The sequence below is a fragment of the Pseudozyma hubeiensis genome, assembly GCF_000403515.1.
Source record: "Pseudozyma hubeiensis SY62 DNA, scaffold: PHS10, whole genome shotgun sequence".
Lineage (NCBI taxonomy): Eukaryota > Fungi > Basidiomycota > Ustilaginomycetes > Ustilaginales > Ustilaginaceae > Pseudozyma > Pseudozyma hubeiensis.
Window position 1 is genome coordinate 47,538 of NW_012133792.1, and position 16,561 is coordinate 64,098.

At 57.1% G+C, this 16,561-nt stretch overlaps 6 protein-coding genes across 6 annotated transcripts; 1 reads left to right on the forward strand and 5 right to left on the reverse strand.

The window, feature by feature from the left end:
- Positions 1 to 363: 363 nt before the first annotated feature.
- PHSY_000761 (hypothetical protein) lies at positions 364 to 1,830 on the reverse strand (the record flags this gene model as incomplete). Its single annotated transcript, XM_012331395.1, has 1 exon — positions 364 to 1,830. One exon carries the CDS (start codon positions 1,828 to 1,830, stop codon positions 364 to 366), a length of 1,467 nt encoding a protein of 488 aa, XP_012186785.1.
- Positions 1,831 to 1,924: 94 nt separating this feature from the next.
- PHSY_000762 (ATP-dependent DNA helicase) lies at positions 1,925 to 2,746 on the reverse strand (the record flags this gene model as incomplete). Its single annotated transcript, XM_012331396.1, has 1 exon — positions 1,925 to 2,746. One exon carries the CDS (start codon positions 2,744 to 2,746, stop codon positions 1,925 to 1,927), a length of 822 nt encoding a protein of 273 aa, XP_012186786.1.
- A 393-nt stretch (positions 2,747 to 3,139) lies between these two features.
- Positions 3,140 to 4,134, forward strand: PHSY_000763 (mRNA capping enzyme; the record flags this gene model as incomplete). Its single annotated transcript, XM_012331397.1, has 3 exons — positions 3,140 to 3,262; positions 3,337 to 3,456; positions 3,541 to 4,134. 3 exons carry the CDS (start codon positions 3,140 to 3,142, stop codon positions 4,132 to 4,134), a joined length of 837 nt encoding a protein of 278 aa, XP_012186787.1.
- Positions 4,135 to 4,252: 118 nt separating this feature from the next.
- On the reverse strand, positions 4,253 to 10,327 carry PHSY_000764 (likely protein kinase; the record flags this gene model as incomplete). Its single annotated transcript, XM_012331398.1, has 1 exon — positions 4,253 to 10,327. One exon carries the CDS (start codon positions 10,325 to 10,327, stop codon positions 4,253 to 4,255), a length of 6,075 nt encoding a protein of 2,024 aa, XP_012186788.1.
- Positions 10,328 to 11,398: 1,071 nt separating this feature from the next.
- On the reverse strand, positions 11,399 to 11,833 carry PHSY_000765 (3-ketoacyl-CoA thiolase; the record flags this gene model as incomplete). Its single annotated transcript, XM_012331399.1, has 1 exon — positions 11,399 to 11,833. The coding sequence occupies one exon, from the start codon at positions 11,831 to 11,833 to the stop codon at positions 11,399 to 11,401; it is 435 nt and encodes a 144-aa protein (XP_012186789.1).
- Positions 11,834 to 12,817: 984 nt separating this feature from the next.
- On the reverse strand, positions 12,818 to 16,054 carry PHSY_000766 (DNA ligase; the record flags this gene model as incomplete). The annotated part of the gene is made up of 1 exon (XM_012331400.1): positions 12,818 to 16,054. One exon carries the CDS (start codon positions 16,052 to 16,054, stop codon positions 12,818 to 12,820), a length of 3,237 nt encoding a protein of 1,078 aa, XP_012186790.1.
- Between the last annotated feature and the right edge of the window lie 507 nt (positions 16,055 to 16,561).

A 16,561-nucleotide genomic window follows, 5' to 3' on the forward strand; every position in this document is an offset into this window, starting at 1 on the left:
GCGCGTTGCGCAGAATTACGTGAGAGTAGGCATTCTTGGAGGAGGGTTTGGCAGCGACCAACTTTGAGTCGCGTGCAAGCAGCCACGATGGTAGCACGAAGTCTGGATGGCAACGACCCTGGCCAGCGAAATAGAGTGGTGGTGTGGAGTTGCATTCAGGCTCAGACAAAACCGGATCGTTGGGTCTCTCGTCAGGCCGTGCCGGAATGTGTACGCGCCATACGCGCCTGAGAAGAACCGACGTTTAGCCGAAGTTACGGATGCCAAAAAAAAACTGGGACGTGACGAGAACCGTTGGATTGATAAGCCGCTTTGCTGGACATGACAATTGCAGAACGATGGATCACAATGCATAAATAATTGCTAATCGACAACAATGGCATCAAATGCCGAGGCTCCACTGTCTTGAGAAGGGTGCTTTGCATTGGCCTTTGATGATGATGCCACGCGGGTGGTGGTACCAGGCCTACTTTTCTTGCGCTGACTTGTTTCTGCGCTCGATGCTGATCGTTTGTTATCTCCTTTGGGGCCAGCTGCTGTCGTCGCTGTAGCTGAGGGTGGCAGTATCTGCACTGCTGGCAGCTTGTCAAGCTGCGCGGATGATGATATGGTCGACAGCGGATGGCGAAGAAAGCGAGATGCTTTGGGTCCCAACTCGAGGTAGACGTTGACCGTGTATGCAGTTGCTTGGTAGTTCTGCTCGATGAGCTGCGACTGGATGGCGTGAACGATCAAGCGGTCGACCACATCGCGATGCAGCGTGATCTTGCCACCAGCTACTGCCTGTACGTCGACGACGCCAGCCTTGGTTGCGTTCGAGCTGCTCGACTTTGCCTTGGCCTTGCTCGAGTCGGTGAGGTTGGGATCCAGGTTGAATTTGCCGCCTCCGAGACCACGAGCAACATCAGATAGACTGGTCAGAGTGATCCTCCCGCCTTGCCGGCACATTTCGGCCAACACGGCGAGAAGTTTCCACATCTCGTTGCGTGCGTCGATGAGCAGCTTAGAGCGCTCGCCTGTGCAATTGTCGCAGATACCGCACGTCTGCTGGCGTTGAGCATCACCTTTTTCAAACATGTCGGAAAAGTAGTCTGCAAAAAGCTGACGTCGACACCGAGCCGACTGGGCGTATTCGAGCATGGCAGACAGCTTCTCCTGACCCGTGGGCTCACTGGCTACGAGTGAGCTCATTCGAATGGCATCCTGAGGTCGATAGAACAGGACACAATCAGACTCTTGTCCATCTCGGCCAGCTCGGCCCGTCTCCTGATAGTATCCGTCGATTGATTTCGAGATGCATGCGTGGATGACGAAGCGGACGTCGGGCTTGTCGATGCCCATTCCGAAGGCGATGGTGGCACAGACCACCTGGATGTGCCCCGTACGCCAATCGGTGTGGATGAGCTGCTTGCTTGCATCGTCGAGACCTGCATGATATCTACCCGTGGCGATACGACCATTGCTGATCTCTTTGAGCGCGGTCGCTGTGGCCTCGGTATCTGCTTGAGAGAGGCAGTAGACAATACCGCTGTGACCTGCATGATGCTGAAGGATGTAATCGACCATGGCCTCGGCAGCGGCTTTTGCCTGTTGTGGACGCTGCACCACCTGGTAGATGAGGTTGGGTCGGAAGAGCGGAGCGGTAAAGTATATAGTGCGTAGCGGCGCTGCGTTGTCGGGCTCGGTGGTAGGGGGCAGGTTGATGATTTCCAGAATCTCTTTCAGCACCTTTGGGCCGCACGTGGCCGTCAGACACATTATAGGCACTTTGGGAAAAAGTCGACGGAGCAAAGAGAGCTTTGCATAGTCGGGTCTGTAGTCGTGACCCATCTGAGAGCAACAGTCTGCCCGGAAGAAGTTCGTCAGAAAGCCTCCTATGTTAGTGTGTTCCCCACTTTGTGATAGCTATACATAGGTGTATACGTTACTTACGGGCTTCGTCGATCACGATGCGTGACAGTCTTCCTTGCTCGTAGGCGCTCTGTAAGGCGGACAGACATGTTTTGGACTTTGCGATGCGCTCCGGCGTGACGTAGAGTAACTTGATGCCGTCAGTCTGATGCTGATTCCTGCGGGTTTTGGACGCAGTCACGGTAGCTTGTTGATCATCGGAGGCGGGTCCATGTCGGATCTGCTTGAGAATGGCATTGGAGTCCTCTCGAGAAGTGCTTCCACACAACAGCTCAGACTCGATGCCGACTTCTTGGAGGTGGAAGACCTGGTCGGTCATGAGCGAGATCAGAGGGGACACGACGAGGGTGAGACCTGGCTTGAGGATAGCGGGAAGCTGATAGCATAGCGATTTACCGCCTCCTGTTGGCATGACTACGACGGCGTTCCGACCGTCCAAAGCGGCATTAATGACCGCCTCTTGACAAAAGCGGAAGGAGGGGATGCCAAATACCGACATGGCGGCGAGTCGGATATCGTCGCTCCAGGAAAAAGTAGAGACAGTATAGTCGGTACCTAATATGCGACTGGAGCCAGAGCCTTCCGGGCGCAGCGATTTGAGGTAGGCGTTGTACACATTGCGCCTTTCGCGCAGTACAGAGTCTTTGAGCTTTTGCAGCTCGACGATCTGCTTCTGGACGGAATCGATCTCGGCGTCAAGATCTTCGAGCTTGGCAGCGACCTCTTGATCGTAGATGATCTCCTTTTGTTTTCCGTTGGATGCGGAGGGATTCGAGCCGTTCTGTCCGGTACCGTCTAGCGTCGGGGAGACGACTTCGAAGTCGTCGTCGTCCATGTTCTCTGAGCGCGATTAACTTCTTTCAGTACAGCAGCGCATCAAGCCATTGGATTACGAGCAGGACCATGCTGCGCTCGAAGCGATTGTATCTACTCGTGCTGCCGATGTGATGAGCTGGACAAGAACAAGTAGTGGATGCCAATGTCGAGCGAGCGGCAAACGGTATTCAGGGTCCAACGAGTTTCGAGTGGAGGCGAAATGGGAGACTGAGCCGCAACTGCAACACAAGGCAGGAATATATTACCTTGATTCCAAAAATGTGCGATTTCTCGGACTTCGGAGAGCTGGCTTGAGCGTCCCTTAAGCTTGGACCCTGCTCTCGTCCAACTCCTTCTTCTCATCCAAGATCAGCAAAAGCATTATACCGTCCACGCACCTCAAGCGCTGGCCATGTCATCTCCGCAACAGCTCGCTCCAGAGCGCTCCATATTCGCTGTCGACCCATTGGACGACTTTGTCACCATCGTAGGCGACTGGATCTACACCAATGGAAGGGGCAAACCAAATCTCGAGGTAAGCATCGGCATGTGTCAGATACCAAGCGTGCTTCAACTTCTGAACAAAAGCTCTTGATGCCTTCTCTTCAGATCGAGGGAAAGATTGGACAGATCATCGACCAGGAAACCGGTGAAAGAATACAGCTGCCAGTGCGCAACGAGACCATTGTCGATCTAAGCCGCACCAGGTTCGACAGCCGCATGACCATCGTAAGCACATCAAGACCAACGAACCATTCGTCGTCAACATGTCTACTGACCGTTACCCTCATACTGCGATCTTCACTCCCACAGTCACAACACGCCCAATACAACCGCATCCTCAATTCTCTCGTATCAAGATCAGGGGAATCCTCCTACACTGGAGCCAAGATCAGCTATCAGCGAAGAAAAGAGATCGACTACTTCCATCCAGCACCCTCTGGCAAAGTTCGCGTCACACGGGACGCAGAGACGCTCGCAATCAAACCCGACGGGATCGTCCAGAAGCAACGTATAGCCGACCTCAACATCCACTGTCCCAATAGGCTCTTCGACTACCGCATCAGCATCAACGTCGAGAACCCAGCACAAGAACCCACTTCGGACCACGTCTCGATACGCGAAAAGAACCGCCTCTCCTACGCCCATCAGAACTTCATCGTCGACCTCACGCAAGTCACCGTTCCCGAAAAACCACAGGAACCCATCCACGAGCTCGAGATCGAAATTCGCGACGTCGACCAGTTGATGCAAGCCGCTGCGAATGCAAAGACCAACAACAACTCGTCCAACGGTTCTACACCCAACGCTAGCCAGGATTGGTCCGCATTCGACGATCAAGTCCTCATCTTTTTGAACAACATCCGAATGCTCATCAGAAACGGCTCCGCCGATGAAAGGCGCTAGTCATATTCACTGGACCGTGTGTCTGGACAAATGCACAGACAGTCACGTTTTGTCCTGGCTTACATAGTACAAAGCAGTATCCATTGCAAAATTGCGACAATACCAACAGATTTCCCCCTCATATCTTGCTCTCCTCCAACCGCTCCAAAGCCGTCTTGACCAATTGCACCTGCTGCAAAGCTTCCTCATCCGCGTCCGCATCACCATCACCGATGTTACCCAGTATCCTTGCTAGGGGAGCGACGAACCTTTCGCTCAAGGTGCTCCCCAGCTGAGAGTGCACCTTCTGAACGATCGACGAGCGTTGATTCTGCACCCGCAACCAGTAGAGAAGCGAGAGAAGTTCGACGAGCAGTCCACCCTCCTGCGCCACCCTTTCAACGCTTGCCTCTGCTTCCAAGCTGTCAGGAAGCACCGTGATCTTGTCGAGCAATCCTATCAGTGCATCCACTGGCACTTGATGCTCGTCTGCCTCTGACCTGAGCCACGCCACAAGTGCTTCCCGCAGAACCGACACGCCGCCCGCGCGCAGCTGCGCAAAAGGCGAACTCGTGATCAGCTGCTCCACCACCTGCAGCGCAGCACCTCTTTCGCACCAGTGCACCAGCAGATCCGTCAACAGCTTGAACCGTGCCAACCGCGCCACCGAGCTGGGCGAAACAACGCTTTGCGTCGCCAACGTCTGCGCCAGACTCACCGCCAAGTCGGTCGGCAACACGCGTTGGTCCGCAGATGCATCCTGATGCAGCCCGCGCAGACACCACTGCATCCACAGCAAGCTCGCATCGGCCAGTGCGTCCTCCTTGCCCTCCTGCAGATCCGGCGATGCCGCCGCTTTCGTCTGACCGCTCGCTGCCAGCAGAGCTACGGGAAGCGCCGCCTCCAGCTGCGTCTGCGCACGTACACCTTTCCATTCGACAGGACGATCCCTTGCAAACCCCGAGTAGAGCAGATGAACGTGCAGCACAAACCCCGCAATCCCCAACGCGGTCAGCGTCTCCCTCGTAGCATCATCCTCCGGATCGCGCGACATTCCCATCAGAGCATTCGACCAGATCGAACCCAAATCAATCTCGAGCGATGCGAGCGTCTTTGAAATCTCGGCAAATAACGACTCGTTGCGCTTGACTGCGCTAGGCTCGTCCTTGCCGGTCAGAGCGTACCGTGGATTCTGCGTGTAAAAGTACTCTTCCGCCAACGTCGTCTTGGCACCCGCCAGGTAGGGCAAGCACACGGTGACGCCTTGCAGGAACCTGCTCAGCGCCTCACGGGAAGTCTTTCGCATCGGTTCGCGCTCGGATCCGGACATGCAGCGCGCTTCCCAGTCGACCAGGATGAGCGCCGTCGAGCAGCACGTCTTGACCGCTTCTTCCGCAAGATGCTCGCCAACGTGCGTACTTTGCTGCGATGCGGCAGCCAGTCCAGCCATGAGGCACTGCGGCAGTCGCACAAACACCTGCGAGAAGCTCTGTGGCTTCTTGGTGCGGATGCGTGGAAGCACTGTGTTCAGCAGACGCATCAGGTAGATGGTCTCGGCCGCCGAGCTCCAAGCCTGCTCCGCCTCGGGCAGCTCGATGCAGTGCGCCTCAGACTGGAGCATCTCGCCACAACGCATGTCGGCTGCCATGTAGACCTCACGCGAAGATGCATGCTCGCCGAGCAGGTCCATCACCTGTCTGGCCAGAAAAGCGACTTTCACAAGCTGTCCGGACGACCGGTCAACCAGCCCAGTGACAGGAGACATGGCCTTGAAGAGGTCGAAGGAGATTGCATCGAGTTGTTGCGAGAAGCGAGCGGCATCCTCGGTCTGCAGTCGCAGCAGGTACGTTGCGATGCCAGACACGGCCTCTAGCAGGTCGGAATGGTTGGGCAGGCCTTCCTCATTCAGCATTCCAGCAGTCGTGGCGGTGAGCGATACGACTGCCTGAGCGAGATCAAAGTCATCAGAGCCCGAAGCAACTGTGTCGTCGTCCGGCGCGCTCGGCGCAGACTGTGCAGCGTTCGACTTGTCCCGTAGATCCAGCATGGTCTTGGACTGCGAAGCTCTAGATTGGGACAACGACTTGTCCGTGTTGGAGGGTGAGGATTCTTCCTGGACGACCGCAAACGCGAGGTTGGACGAAGCACGCATACGTGAAGGATGCGCAGCATAAGGAATGCCCACAGGAGGAGCTGCGCCCAGACTGCCAGCGGGACCGAGAGATCGTCCTCGTGTGTATTGCTCCTGGTCGTCGCTGCCGTGCGAAATGGTGCTTCTGGGCTTGCCGCTTGCGCCGGCGGGAACGTCGGCCCATGTCGGACGAGATCGATGACCCGCGTCGCCACTTGAAGCGGCTTCTTGGCCTTCTACGAAGGGCCCAGTCAGACCGGAAGCATGACGAAGAGATTGGGCTCGGTGCCGACCCGACGCAGAGCGTCGCGGCTTCGAGTCGAGGGCTCCGGCAAAGAGGCTCGATTCGTGTTCCCGGCCAGGCGTCAAGTCTCTCGTGCGAAGATCGGGACTGGTCCACAGCGTCGCCGGATCTTCATTGTCTGTCTCCATGTCCGGATTGTAGTCGGTGGTGGTGCCGCCGATGCTGAGCGCGTTGCGCACTGCATCGAGTGCGCGAGTATCGGTGACGTGTACGAAGATCTTGTTTGATCCACAGCTCTTGTGAGAGGTGCTACCAGCACGCACGCGGCTCGATTTGCGTGAACGCGCACGACTCGTCGATCTCGAGTTGGGAGCTGACCGTGGTGACCGAGTGTCATTGGCATGAGCTTGCTTTTCGGCGATGCGCAAGAGCTCTGGTGACGTTTCGATTGTGAGACCAAGGTCGGAGTGTGCCGAGTCTGCTGCACCCTTTCGGCGACGTTCCTTGGCATCACGCTTTCTAAGCTCGCCGTGCGCTACCACGGGGCTCGACGTGCGACTGGCGCGCGGCGTCGTGTGATTGGAATCAATCATAGCTTTGCGGAGCGGATGGATGCCCGTGACGAATTCGGCCTGGTTACTGTGCAATTTTGAAAGGCGTGTGAGGCTGTCGGTACTGACGTCTCTCTGAAGACCACCTGCTTCCCTCTCAGCGCCGACAGCTGAAGAGGCTCGTGAGCGGTTTCGATGCGAGTAGCTGGCGACGCTCGACGATCGGCTGTAAGTTGGACGCGGCGAAACGAAACTGACCTGGCCAGAGGGTCGTCGGGGGAAACGAAGCACGAGGTAGAAGGTAAGGCATTTGACGTCGCCCGCCTTGCCTGAAGCGCTGCCGGAACCCGACACTGGTGCGTCTGCCGGCGTTCCAGGAGGTCTGGGCATTCCTGCCGGCTGTAGAGTTGAGGGTTTCGGAGGCGTAGAGAGACTACGTCGGTTCGCGGGACGACGACCGAAGCTGAGTGCGCTGAAGATGGACTGTACCAAGCTCTGCGGCTCTTCTTCATCACTTGGGGGCGGATCGGCGATCTCGAGGACGCACTCGAAGACGTGAATGTGTGAGTACGGATCGCGCTCGGAACGTGCCGCCTGGATGGGGAACGGTGTGCTTGGCGATGAAGAGGCAGGGACGTGACCATCCGTATGTGCCGATGACAGCGCCAACAGATTGTCGCTCGATCGAGCGCTGTTGTTGAAGTCTCTAAATGCAGCGTCGAACGGACCGGGTGTGGATGGCAGGCTTGCGGTCGAGCTTGTGTCGGGCCAACAGTGATACAGGATGCCGGCGCAACGCAGGCAATACTTGACGTACGATAAGACGCGTTGAGCCGGCTGGCAAGTTGGATTGCTAAGCAGGAGCGTGGGCGCAGGGGAGACGTGGGCATCTGGGGCGTCGGCGTCGGTCAACGTTGGTGAAGTGGGTCCCGAGCTGATGGGAGTGGTGCGCTTCGAAGCCGAAGCCGAAGCAGTGGCGCCGCTGGGCAGGAGCGGAGAGGTGACAGCAGCTTCGGCAGCCGGGCCGATGACGAGCGGCAAATTCATCTTGTGTTGAGGCTCGACAGGGATGAAGGTGGTGCTCTTGAACTCTTTTATACCACGCTGGACAGGTTCTTCCGCCGATGCTTCGAGCGCCTTAACCAGATCTTGGAAATTGCGCATCCTGCGTTCGCCGTTGACTTCGAGCAACTTGCCCACACGATCACGGAGCTCGGGATCCTTAATGGTCGCGACGGCGCGCTGGGCTCGGATGCTCATGGATCGAACGCTTGTGTGCGAGGCCCCAATGGGATAACGGATGCCGGTGAGCAGTCGTAGCATGGTGATACCGCAAGTCCAGGCATCGACCTCGGGTCCCCAGTAGTGTACAGTGCCGAGCGGGTTGCGAAGGGCTGTGACGATCTCGGGACAGTGGAAGGCAGGACTGCCACAGCAAGTTGACAGCTTAGCTTCGCTGCGACTGAAGTGGGTTGCAAGGCCGAAATCGAGGAGTTTGAGCTGTAACGTGTCGGGATGTACGAGGATGTTTTCGGGCTTGATGTCACGATGACAGATCTGCAGCGGGTGGTGGATGGCATGCACCGCTAAAAGGAGCTGATCTAGGACGCAATTGGCAACGCCGGTGGGTAGAATCGGATGGTGCGGTGGTGACTGCTCGGAGCGCATGGGTAGGAGGGCTTCCAGAGTGACGTAGCCATCGAGATACTCTTCGACAAGGTAGAAATGGCCTGGTGTGCGGATGGTCTCGTAGACATTGACGAGGTTGGGGTGCGGCGGCAGCTCGGCCAGAAGGGTGGGCTCACGGAGCAAGCGGGTCGCGATCAGAGGGTGGTGCGGAAAGAGAGGGGTATGTTTGATCGCAAACAGCTGCGGATCTCCTGTAGGACCATAAGGCTTGGAAGCAAGGAAGACGCTGGAGAACTTGCCGCGACCGAGGATCTTGGGCAGAAGGGTATATTCCGAGATGCCTCTGCTGAGCAGCTTGTCGGCGGAGGAGACGACGATGGGATCGTGCCGACGCGCCTCGACGTCCTCGAGCGCTGGAAGCACGCGTTCCGCGTCCCATGTGCGCTTGAGCATGGTCGACTTGCGTTTGGAGACGGAAGAGCGGCTTGAGCCATCTGTATGAGACGAGCTTGAGCTGCTGGAATGAGCATTCCCATTCCCGTTGCCGTTGCCATTCCCGGTGCCGTTGCCGTCTCCGGTCGCGATCGGACTGACGCTGCTCGTGCCTGAGCCCGAGGCAGACCCTGGTGTTGTTGCTCGACTCCGACGATCTTGACCTCCCGAGCTTCCCGATTGGTCGTCGTCTGCGTCATCGTCGCTGCTAGGAGGAAGCTTGAGCAGGTCAAGCACCGCACTACCCGCGCCACGGGTCTTTTCCCACGCTTCTTGCTCCGCCAGCTTGGCTGCGGCAGCGGCCTTGAGGCGCTGCTGCTCTTTCTCAAGCTCTTCGGAAGACGCGTGATGCGCCGATGGCTCGTGCGGAGCAGCTGAAGGAAGCTCTGGAGAGCGTGAATGTGGCGGTGCAGCCGACTGGGTCCTGGAGAATCTGTAGGTCTGCGCGCGCCGAAATGGTGGCGCGGTGGGTGCAGGCATGTCGCCCGAAGGTGGAGCGGGACGTGCTTCTGAGGATAAAGTGTTGCCGCTCGGTGTACCAGCGCCAGGTTGCGAGGGTTTGGAGGTCGAGGCCCAGGTCTTGATGGTGGCGAGCGAGCTAGAACGCTTGTGAGCTCTCAGACTGTCTGTGATCTGGCGTCGCTCCGAAGAGGTCAGAGTGGAGATGGTCGCATCAGTGGCATTGACATTGGCGGTCGAATAGGGTCCTTGAGAGAGCGTGCGTAGCGGCGGCGCAGGTGCGGGAGAAGACGAGCGACTTTGCCTGGCTGATGAAGTGGCAGAGCGGGAGGAAGTGCGTAGCGAAGCGTCTGCAGGAGATGGAGCGATGGACGGAAAGGCGACGGTCGCAACGTGGCGATGCTTGGAAGATGAGGCCTGTGACGTGGGTGCAGCGCTGTGCTGTGATGCTGTGTGCGATACTGTCGGACTTGTGTGCGAAGAGGTGGTTGTGGTGGTGATGGTGGGTATCAGAGAAGACGGTTTGTGAGAAGAGCCAGGCTGAGAAGGCGGGGAGCTTTCGAGAACGGGAGAGGGAGGCGCCGAGGAAAGGGCGCTGAAAGCAGGCGGCGGTGGTGGCGGCGCATCGTCTGTCATTGAGAGCTCCGTAGCTGGACCAGCATCCGCGGAAGATCCGGGCTGGTCATGCTGATTGCTGTGGTGCTGCATGGCGCCCTGTCTGTCCGAAAGGTAGGCGGAAAGGCGGTGGCTGGCTCAGGGCGAGAATGGCATGAAAGTGATTGTCGCCGGGCGTGTTTGTTGAAAAGTCAAACAAGGCTGCGATGGCATGTCGGTTCGGGTGCTCGCTGATTCTGCGCTTGAAGGTGCGAGGCGATTGCAGTGTAGTTGGCTGTAGCTGCGGGTGTAGACGAGCGGAGATTGGAAGATGCTGATTATTGGAATGGGAAGCGAGAGAGGGAGATGGTCGACTCGGGAGCGATAAAGCTTTGACAGCTCAGCTGCTGACAGCCTAGGACGCCGACGATGGGCAGAGAACTGCGCCGGTCGAGACCATGTGAGGGATCGCTTACGAGGTTGACGATTGCGCCGAGCAAGCGAGCGAGGCAGACGAACGAACAACGACGAGATGGAAAGACTGGTCCAACGTGGCGGGCTGAGCCGGAGAAAGTTTCGAATCCAGTCAACTGAGCGACGGTTTTACGCGATAAGGACAAGCAGGGATCACTGAGGCGTGATGACCAGGGAGGGCAATCCGGTGGACTAGTTGGTCGCGCACGAGTTTCCGGGACGGGTCGAAGGGATTACCCGAAACAGAGACGCTGGTGCTGCTGCTGGTGCTGCTGGTTTGTGTTGCGCAGTGAGTGAGCAGCAGAAGAGGGCGACGAGATAGCGACCGAAGCGACAGCCGTCGAGTGTGTGAGAGAGAGAGAGTCAGCCGGCAGTCGCGATAAGTGAAAGAGTGTTGATTCGATCCGATAAGTTGGCAAGACAGCGTGGTGCAGTGATACACAAACTGAAAGAGAACGCCAAAGAGTGCCAACCCGCAGCGCGCTTGTTTGATTCTCCGCTCGATGCTTCCTCGCCAAAAAATCTCAAAAACAAATTCCTAGAGATAAGGCGGGCACCGATGATGCTATGCATCGTCTCACTGCAATTCTGCACTGCACACCTTGTTCGATACCGACCAGCGCTCGGTCTCGGCTTGCGCGAATCTTTGTGAACAGGCAGGCACATGGGCACCCGATCTGCGCCATCATCGTGCAGCGGTCGGCCCGACTTCTAGATGGAGTGAACAATAAAGCGTCGTCGCTCCTCCGTCCGACAATGGGATCGGAGCAGGATCGACGTCGAAACGTTCTCGTATGGTTCCACAACCGTGTTTTGTCTCGGCTCGTGTGTTCGATTGGTGTTTGGCAGACGTTGTGAATTGAGAATGTCTTTGTAAAAAGAACCCGATTTCTGGCTCAGATCGACGGCGTGGTACTTCTGCACCTCGCATCCGCGTGTCGACGAATCAGAGCTGCCAATTCGCCCTGCATTCCGATGCTTCTGCAAGACGCTGCAGCTTGCAGGCGGATAATCCGCCTTCTCGGGGTGGGGGCGACGAATCGGACCCAGTGACCTTGACTGGACTCCGGAGGTCACGCTACAGTATACAGTATCCCTCGACCAACGTTGACAGTCGGACCAAGCTCGGTCTGAGCACAATGCCATTCACAGCATCAGGCTGAGACGCTTTCAAGAACGCGCACAACAGAATAACCCTCTCTTGCTCACGATCTTTCGAATGTGACCGCTCAGCTGACCCCTTACGCGCTCGCACGCTGCCCACGCAGAAGCACTCTGCAGATCGCTCGCGCACATCGCATCGTCGGATCTTCCGATTGGCTAACGAGTTGGCGCCGACGGTAGACCCGAACAAGCGCGCCAGACCTTTCCGGTACCAATCGCCGGATCTTTTTGCATACGTCTTTCCCATGTCACATACAAGCACACGTCTTTGACGTATGTGCCTCACACAAGGCTCTTTGCGGCTATTCCGGAAGGCTGTAACCTCGTGTCGTTCCTACGCCTCGGATGCCAAAATGCTCCACTCAAGATGGATAGAGCTTCAGCAAATTCGGTCGCGGTTGAGCTTGAGCGAATGTCGACATCGCGGTGTCAGATGATCAATCGCGTGACCAACACCCTTCGAGTGCTTGGTTCGACCATTCGTCCTCGCTGTCAAGGGCTGTGAAGATCAAGTTCATGATTCGGTTGTAACGGTCAAGGTCGCGTGGACAGGAAGTTCAGGGAAGCAGAAGCAAACAAATGCGCTCGCCAAGAACAATTTGGCTCACATCCTTCTGCCTGAAAGCAGGCAAAGTTTCGCCTTCAAATTCAAAACCTGGCTTTCGCCGGCGAATTCCCGAGCTTCCACAACCTTAAATTTTCACCACCTGCGATTGGCTCAACCGGCGACAAGACAAGATTCTCACTTCGCACACGACGGCTTTGCAGGCAAAGAAAGGTCATGTCCCTTCCGCCGCGTGGTTTCTCTGCCGCGACAGGCATGTGCCGCGGTCCGACTTCCTTGTTCAGAGCACTTTTAAATCGAATACAGTATCGAGTTGATTGGGCGACGCGAGATAAGATACGATCGTCGTTTGTCGAGCCGTTCCGAAGACGGTGATTTCGAAGCGTCGGCTGGGTGTCGAATCAAAACTCGAATCCATCGTCTGCAGCAACCGCAGCTCGGTCACGATCCTCATCGAGCTCGTCTCCGCTTCCAGCGTCCTGGACCGCTTCCTCCTCTCCAGCCTGCCCCGGCGCAGGCGCCGCCTTCTGCTGCTCGAAGTAAATCTTTGCCAAGCTAGCAGGCGTGCTCGCCTGTTCGATCGTCTTATCCTCCCTCCTCTTGATGAAGCGCGGGAAACGAATCGACAGCCCTCGCTCCTCGCTCACTAGCCCGATCGCCGCAGTGTAGTTTGGACTGATCGTGACGTCGGCTCCTCGAATCTCCCATACCTCGCTCGGCTTCCACCAAACGTCAGGCCAGAGGTTGCCCGTCTCGAGCTCGATGCCGAACGGTGAAGGCTCTCCCCATCGTGCTGGTACACAGGTTTCTGATCCCTCCGCATAGCGTACGTTGAGATCCTTGTAGAACGCATCTGTGAAGCCCGAGATGCACTTGCAAACCGCCTGCAGCACGCCCGTGGTGGGATCATACAGCGCGAGCAGCATCGGTGACCACCACGTCGCCTTGCGTCCCATTCCGTGCCATGCCCCGATCGGAACCAGATCCAGAGAGTCGCCCAGTCCGTCCACGTAGTCCTTCTTCACCTTGAGCCACGATTCGCATCGTTTGTCCGGCTCATACGTCGATAGTAATGCCTTACCGCGTCCATTGACACCTTTGCCTATATCGGCTGGGATCGACACAAGATCAGCCCCATTGCGGCCGTTGCGCTTTCCGTTGCTGCCATCGTCGAGTGTCTGAATCGCTTCGTCTTCGTTGTCCATGGCTAGGTCATCATCGACCACGTCGGCGAGCTTTTGAAGTCGACCCGAGCCATTTGCGACGTCATCGTCTTCCGTCGTCTCGACTGCATCATCGTCTTCCTTGCTGTCCGGTGGAGCTTCCCAGTGATGGTCGAGCGACTTGACCATGATCCCTTCGCACTTGTACTCTTGCGCCTGCGCAAAGAAGCGCGCAACCTCGTCAGGATCCGTGCTCTCGCACGATCGAACGTGTGCGAATCGAGCGATCAGTGGATTCTGCGGCGACAACGGAAGAAACCGGTTGTGCAGGAGCCTACGCCGCGTTCGGAACGAAGATTTGAGCAGCGAGTCGCCATCGAGGTACATGAGGTCGAAGGCAAACACGCCTACCTTGACCTTGATGTCGTGCAGATTGACGTCCTTCCGACTACGATTGGCCAAGGTCTGAAACGGCAAGAGACGTCCTTCCAAATCCATCGCCACCACCTCGGCGTCCATGATGAACGAAGTGATCGGCTGACGACCTCCCTCGGTCTTCTCTTCACTCGCCTCCTCTCTCTTGACAACCTCCTCCTCCGTCGAACTCTGCGCTTCACGGCTGACTGACGAGGCTTCCCCGAAGACACTCGCCCCGATCATGGCATCCGACTCGCTCTCCTGTCCCATCAAAATAGGCACCATATCCGTGATATCGGGATACTTCTCCGTCATCTCTTCCAAATGCCTCGAGAAGAGCCTCACATACACCTCGCCGTTCTTGCCCACCCATTTGCCGCACTTTGCGTCGCCGTCCTTGATGCTTTTCCGAGCCTCTGGTCCGGCACTTCTCGGTACGTAAATGGCGTGGATCTGACATCTTTGTCCGTCGTACTTGAACTCGGACACGTAGGCCCTCGGTCCAAGCTTTTCGTGCATCGCACCCAACGATCGAGTGATGGAACCCAGCATGGGCGAGATAGGCGTGCCGATGCGAAGCGGGACGTGCTCCGACAAGCCCGCCAGCCCGTGCTGCAGCAGCGATGGGACGATGACGCCAAAGTTGGGATGGCGAGCTCGCACCTCGCGCACTAGCTTCTCGGCTCTTGCCAGACGCTCCATCAGCGCGAGCCGCTGCGGATCTTGCCTCTCTTTTGGTTTGGTGGCATTCGCGAGTAAGCCTTTGCGTCGGTGCGGATGGACGAGAAGCAGTGTCGCGCGTTCTTTCTCCTTCTGACTGCGTGGTTCGATCGATGGTGCGTTCTCCTCCACTAGCGCGAATGTCCGCGCCAGCGCCGTCGCGATGGTGGTCCTGACCGCTTGGATGCGCAAGTGGCTGATAAAGGTTCGCACCAGAAAACGCGTCTCTTCGCCACGGCTCGCCACGAGCAGCTTGGTCACGTAACCAAGCTTTTGATTGGCACTTCCCGTTCCACTGAGTCGAGCTATGCTGTGCAGGTTCGCAAACAGTCGTTGGACCGTGATCGGAGCTGGCCGAACAAGCGCCTTGACGTCCTTCTTGGCTTCGTACGCAACATCGCCAGGATCGCCCGTCTTGTCCCACACCTGTTTCATGAAGCGCGCCGACTTGCCCGTGACCGACTTGATGGCTTTGTTGATGATGGATCCGCCGAGTCCGAGCTCGACACCGTCATAGGGAGGAGCGATGTGGTTGCTGACCAAGTAGACAGTCGGCAGTAAGGATTCGGGATCGTGTGCGCGCACGGTGCGAAGCAGGTTGGTGAGCAGCGTGGTGATGGCCAGGCGAGATCGAGTGGCAGTGATGAGAACAAAGGCTTGTGTCAAGAGTGCATAAGGGGTGGTGGGCACAACTTCACCGTCCTTGTTGGCTATCGTGGGCCATGACGAGGTGTCAACGGTCCAAGGGTCAAAGACAAAGATGTCGTCGCCCAGAGGTATGGCCTGTATGGATGCGTCGAGTGCTGCCAAATTTACAGGTTTCGGCGTCGCTGGCGGTCTCTTGGCGGGAGAGGGAGGGGACGATATCGCTTTTGTCGTCGATCGTCTCGATGGAGATGATGGACCTGGATGTGAGCCAGTATCATTGTCTTTGCAATCCTTGTCATGCTGACCAGACCATTCCTGATGTAGTCGCCTCGCTAGGTCTTCATCACTCTGCATGCGCGACCGGTACTCTGCGGTCGATACGCCCGCTTCTTGAGCTGCTAGCTCTATCGCAAACGCGGCATCTTCTTGCTCTTGCGCTGCCACTGCTCCGGCGGCTATATTCTCGTTGACGTCGTCGTCGTCGTCATCGATATCCACGAAAACCTGCTTCTGTTTGGCCTTGGCCACGCTTGACGTCGGTGAGGTTGGCTCAACGGCAAAGGTTGCCTTAGACGAGGTTGAAGGGCTTGTGAAGAAGGATGTCAAAGCTGATTGTTGCCCTGACTTGGGCTTCTTTGTTGGCGTCGAAGGCTGCGACGACCCATTGGACCGTTTCTTTGACGGCGGCATGCTGCTTGGAGCCAGGCTCAGAGCCTGTACGAGGTGCGGGTCTCTCTGTCGTCTATGATGACCGTTTCGAGTCTATGATGAGACTACACATATCTTGAAGCGACTCCGTGGATGTCCAGTGGGTCCATGTGCGGTAAACTGGTGGATGAAGGTCACAAAGGAAACGGCTCGAGCATGTTGTGCGGGGGAATGTGGAGGCTCAACCTAAAAAACAGACTCGGCAATCGGAAGTGCGGTAAGCTCAGTTGGACCCTCTTTCTTCCATCCTCTTGCTCCTCCTACTTTGCCTTCCTCCCCAGTCCGTATCCGGACGCTCACTGATCATCATGTTCGCTTGTACCCAAATTTCACGGCTCGGTGCAGTAATGCGCTTCTCAGAGCTCACAACACGCCCGAACAGACTGCAGGCACTCACCCGCCTTCCGCAGCTCAGAAACTTTTCGTCAACTAGACCCGCCTGTTCACACGAGAACCCCCTCGGTCTGCCACGAAACAACCTACGCATAC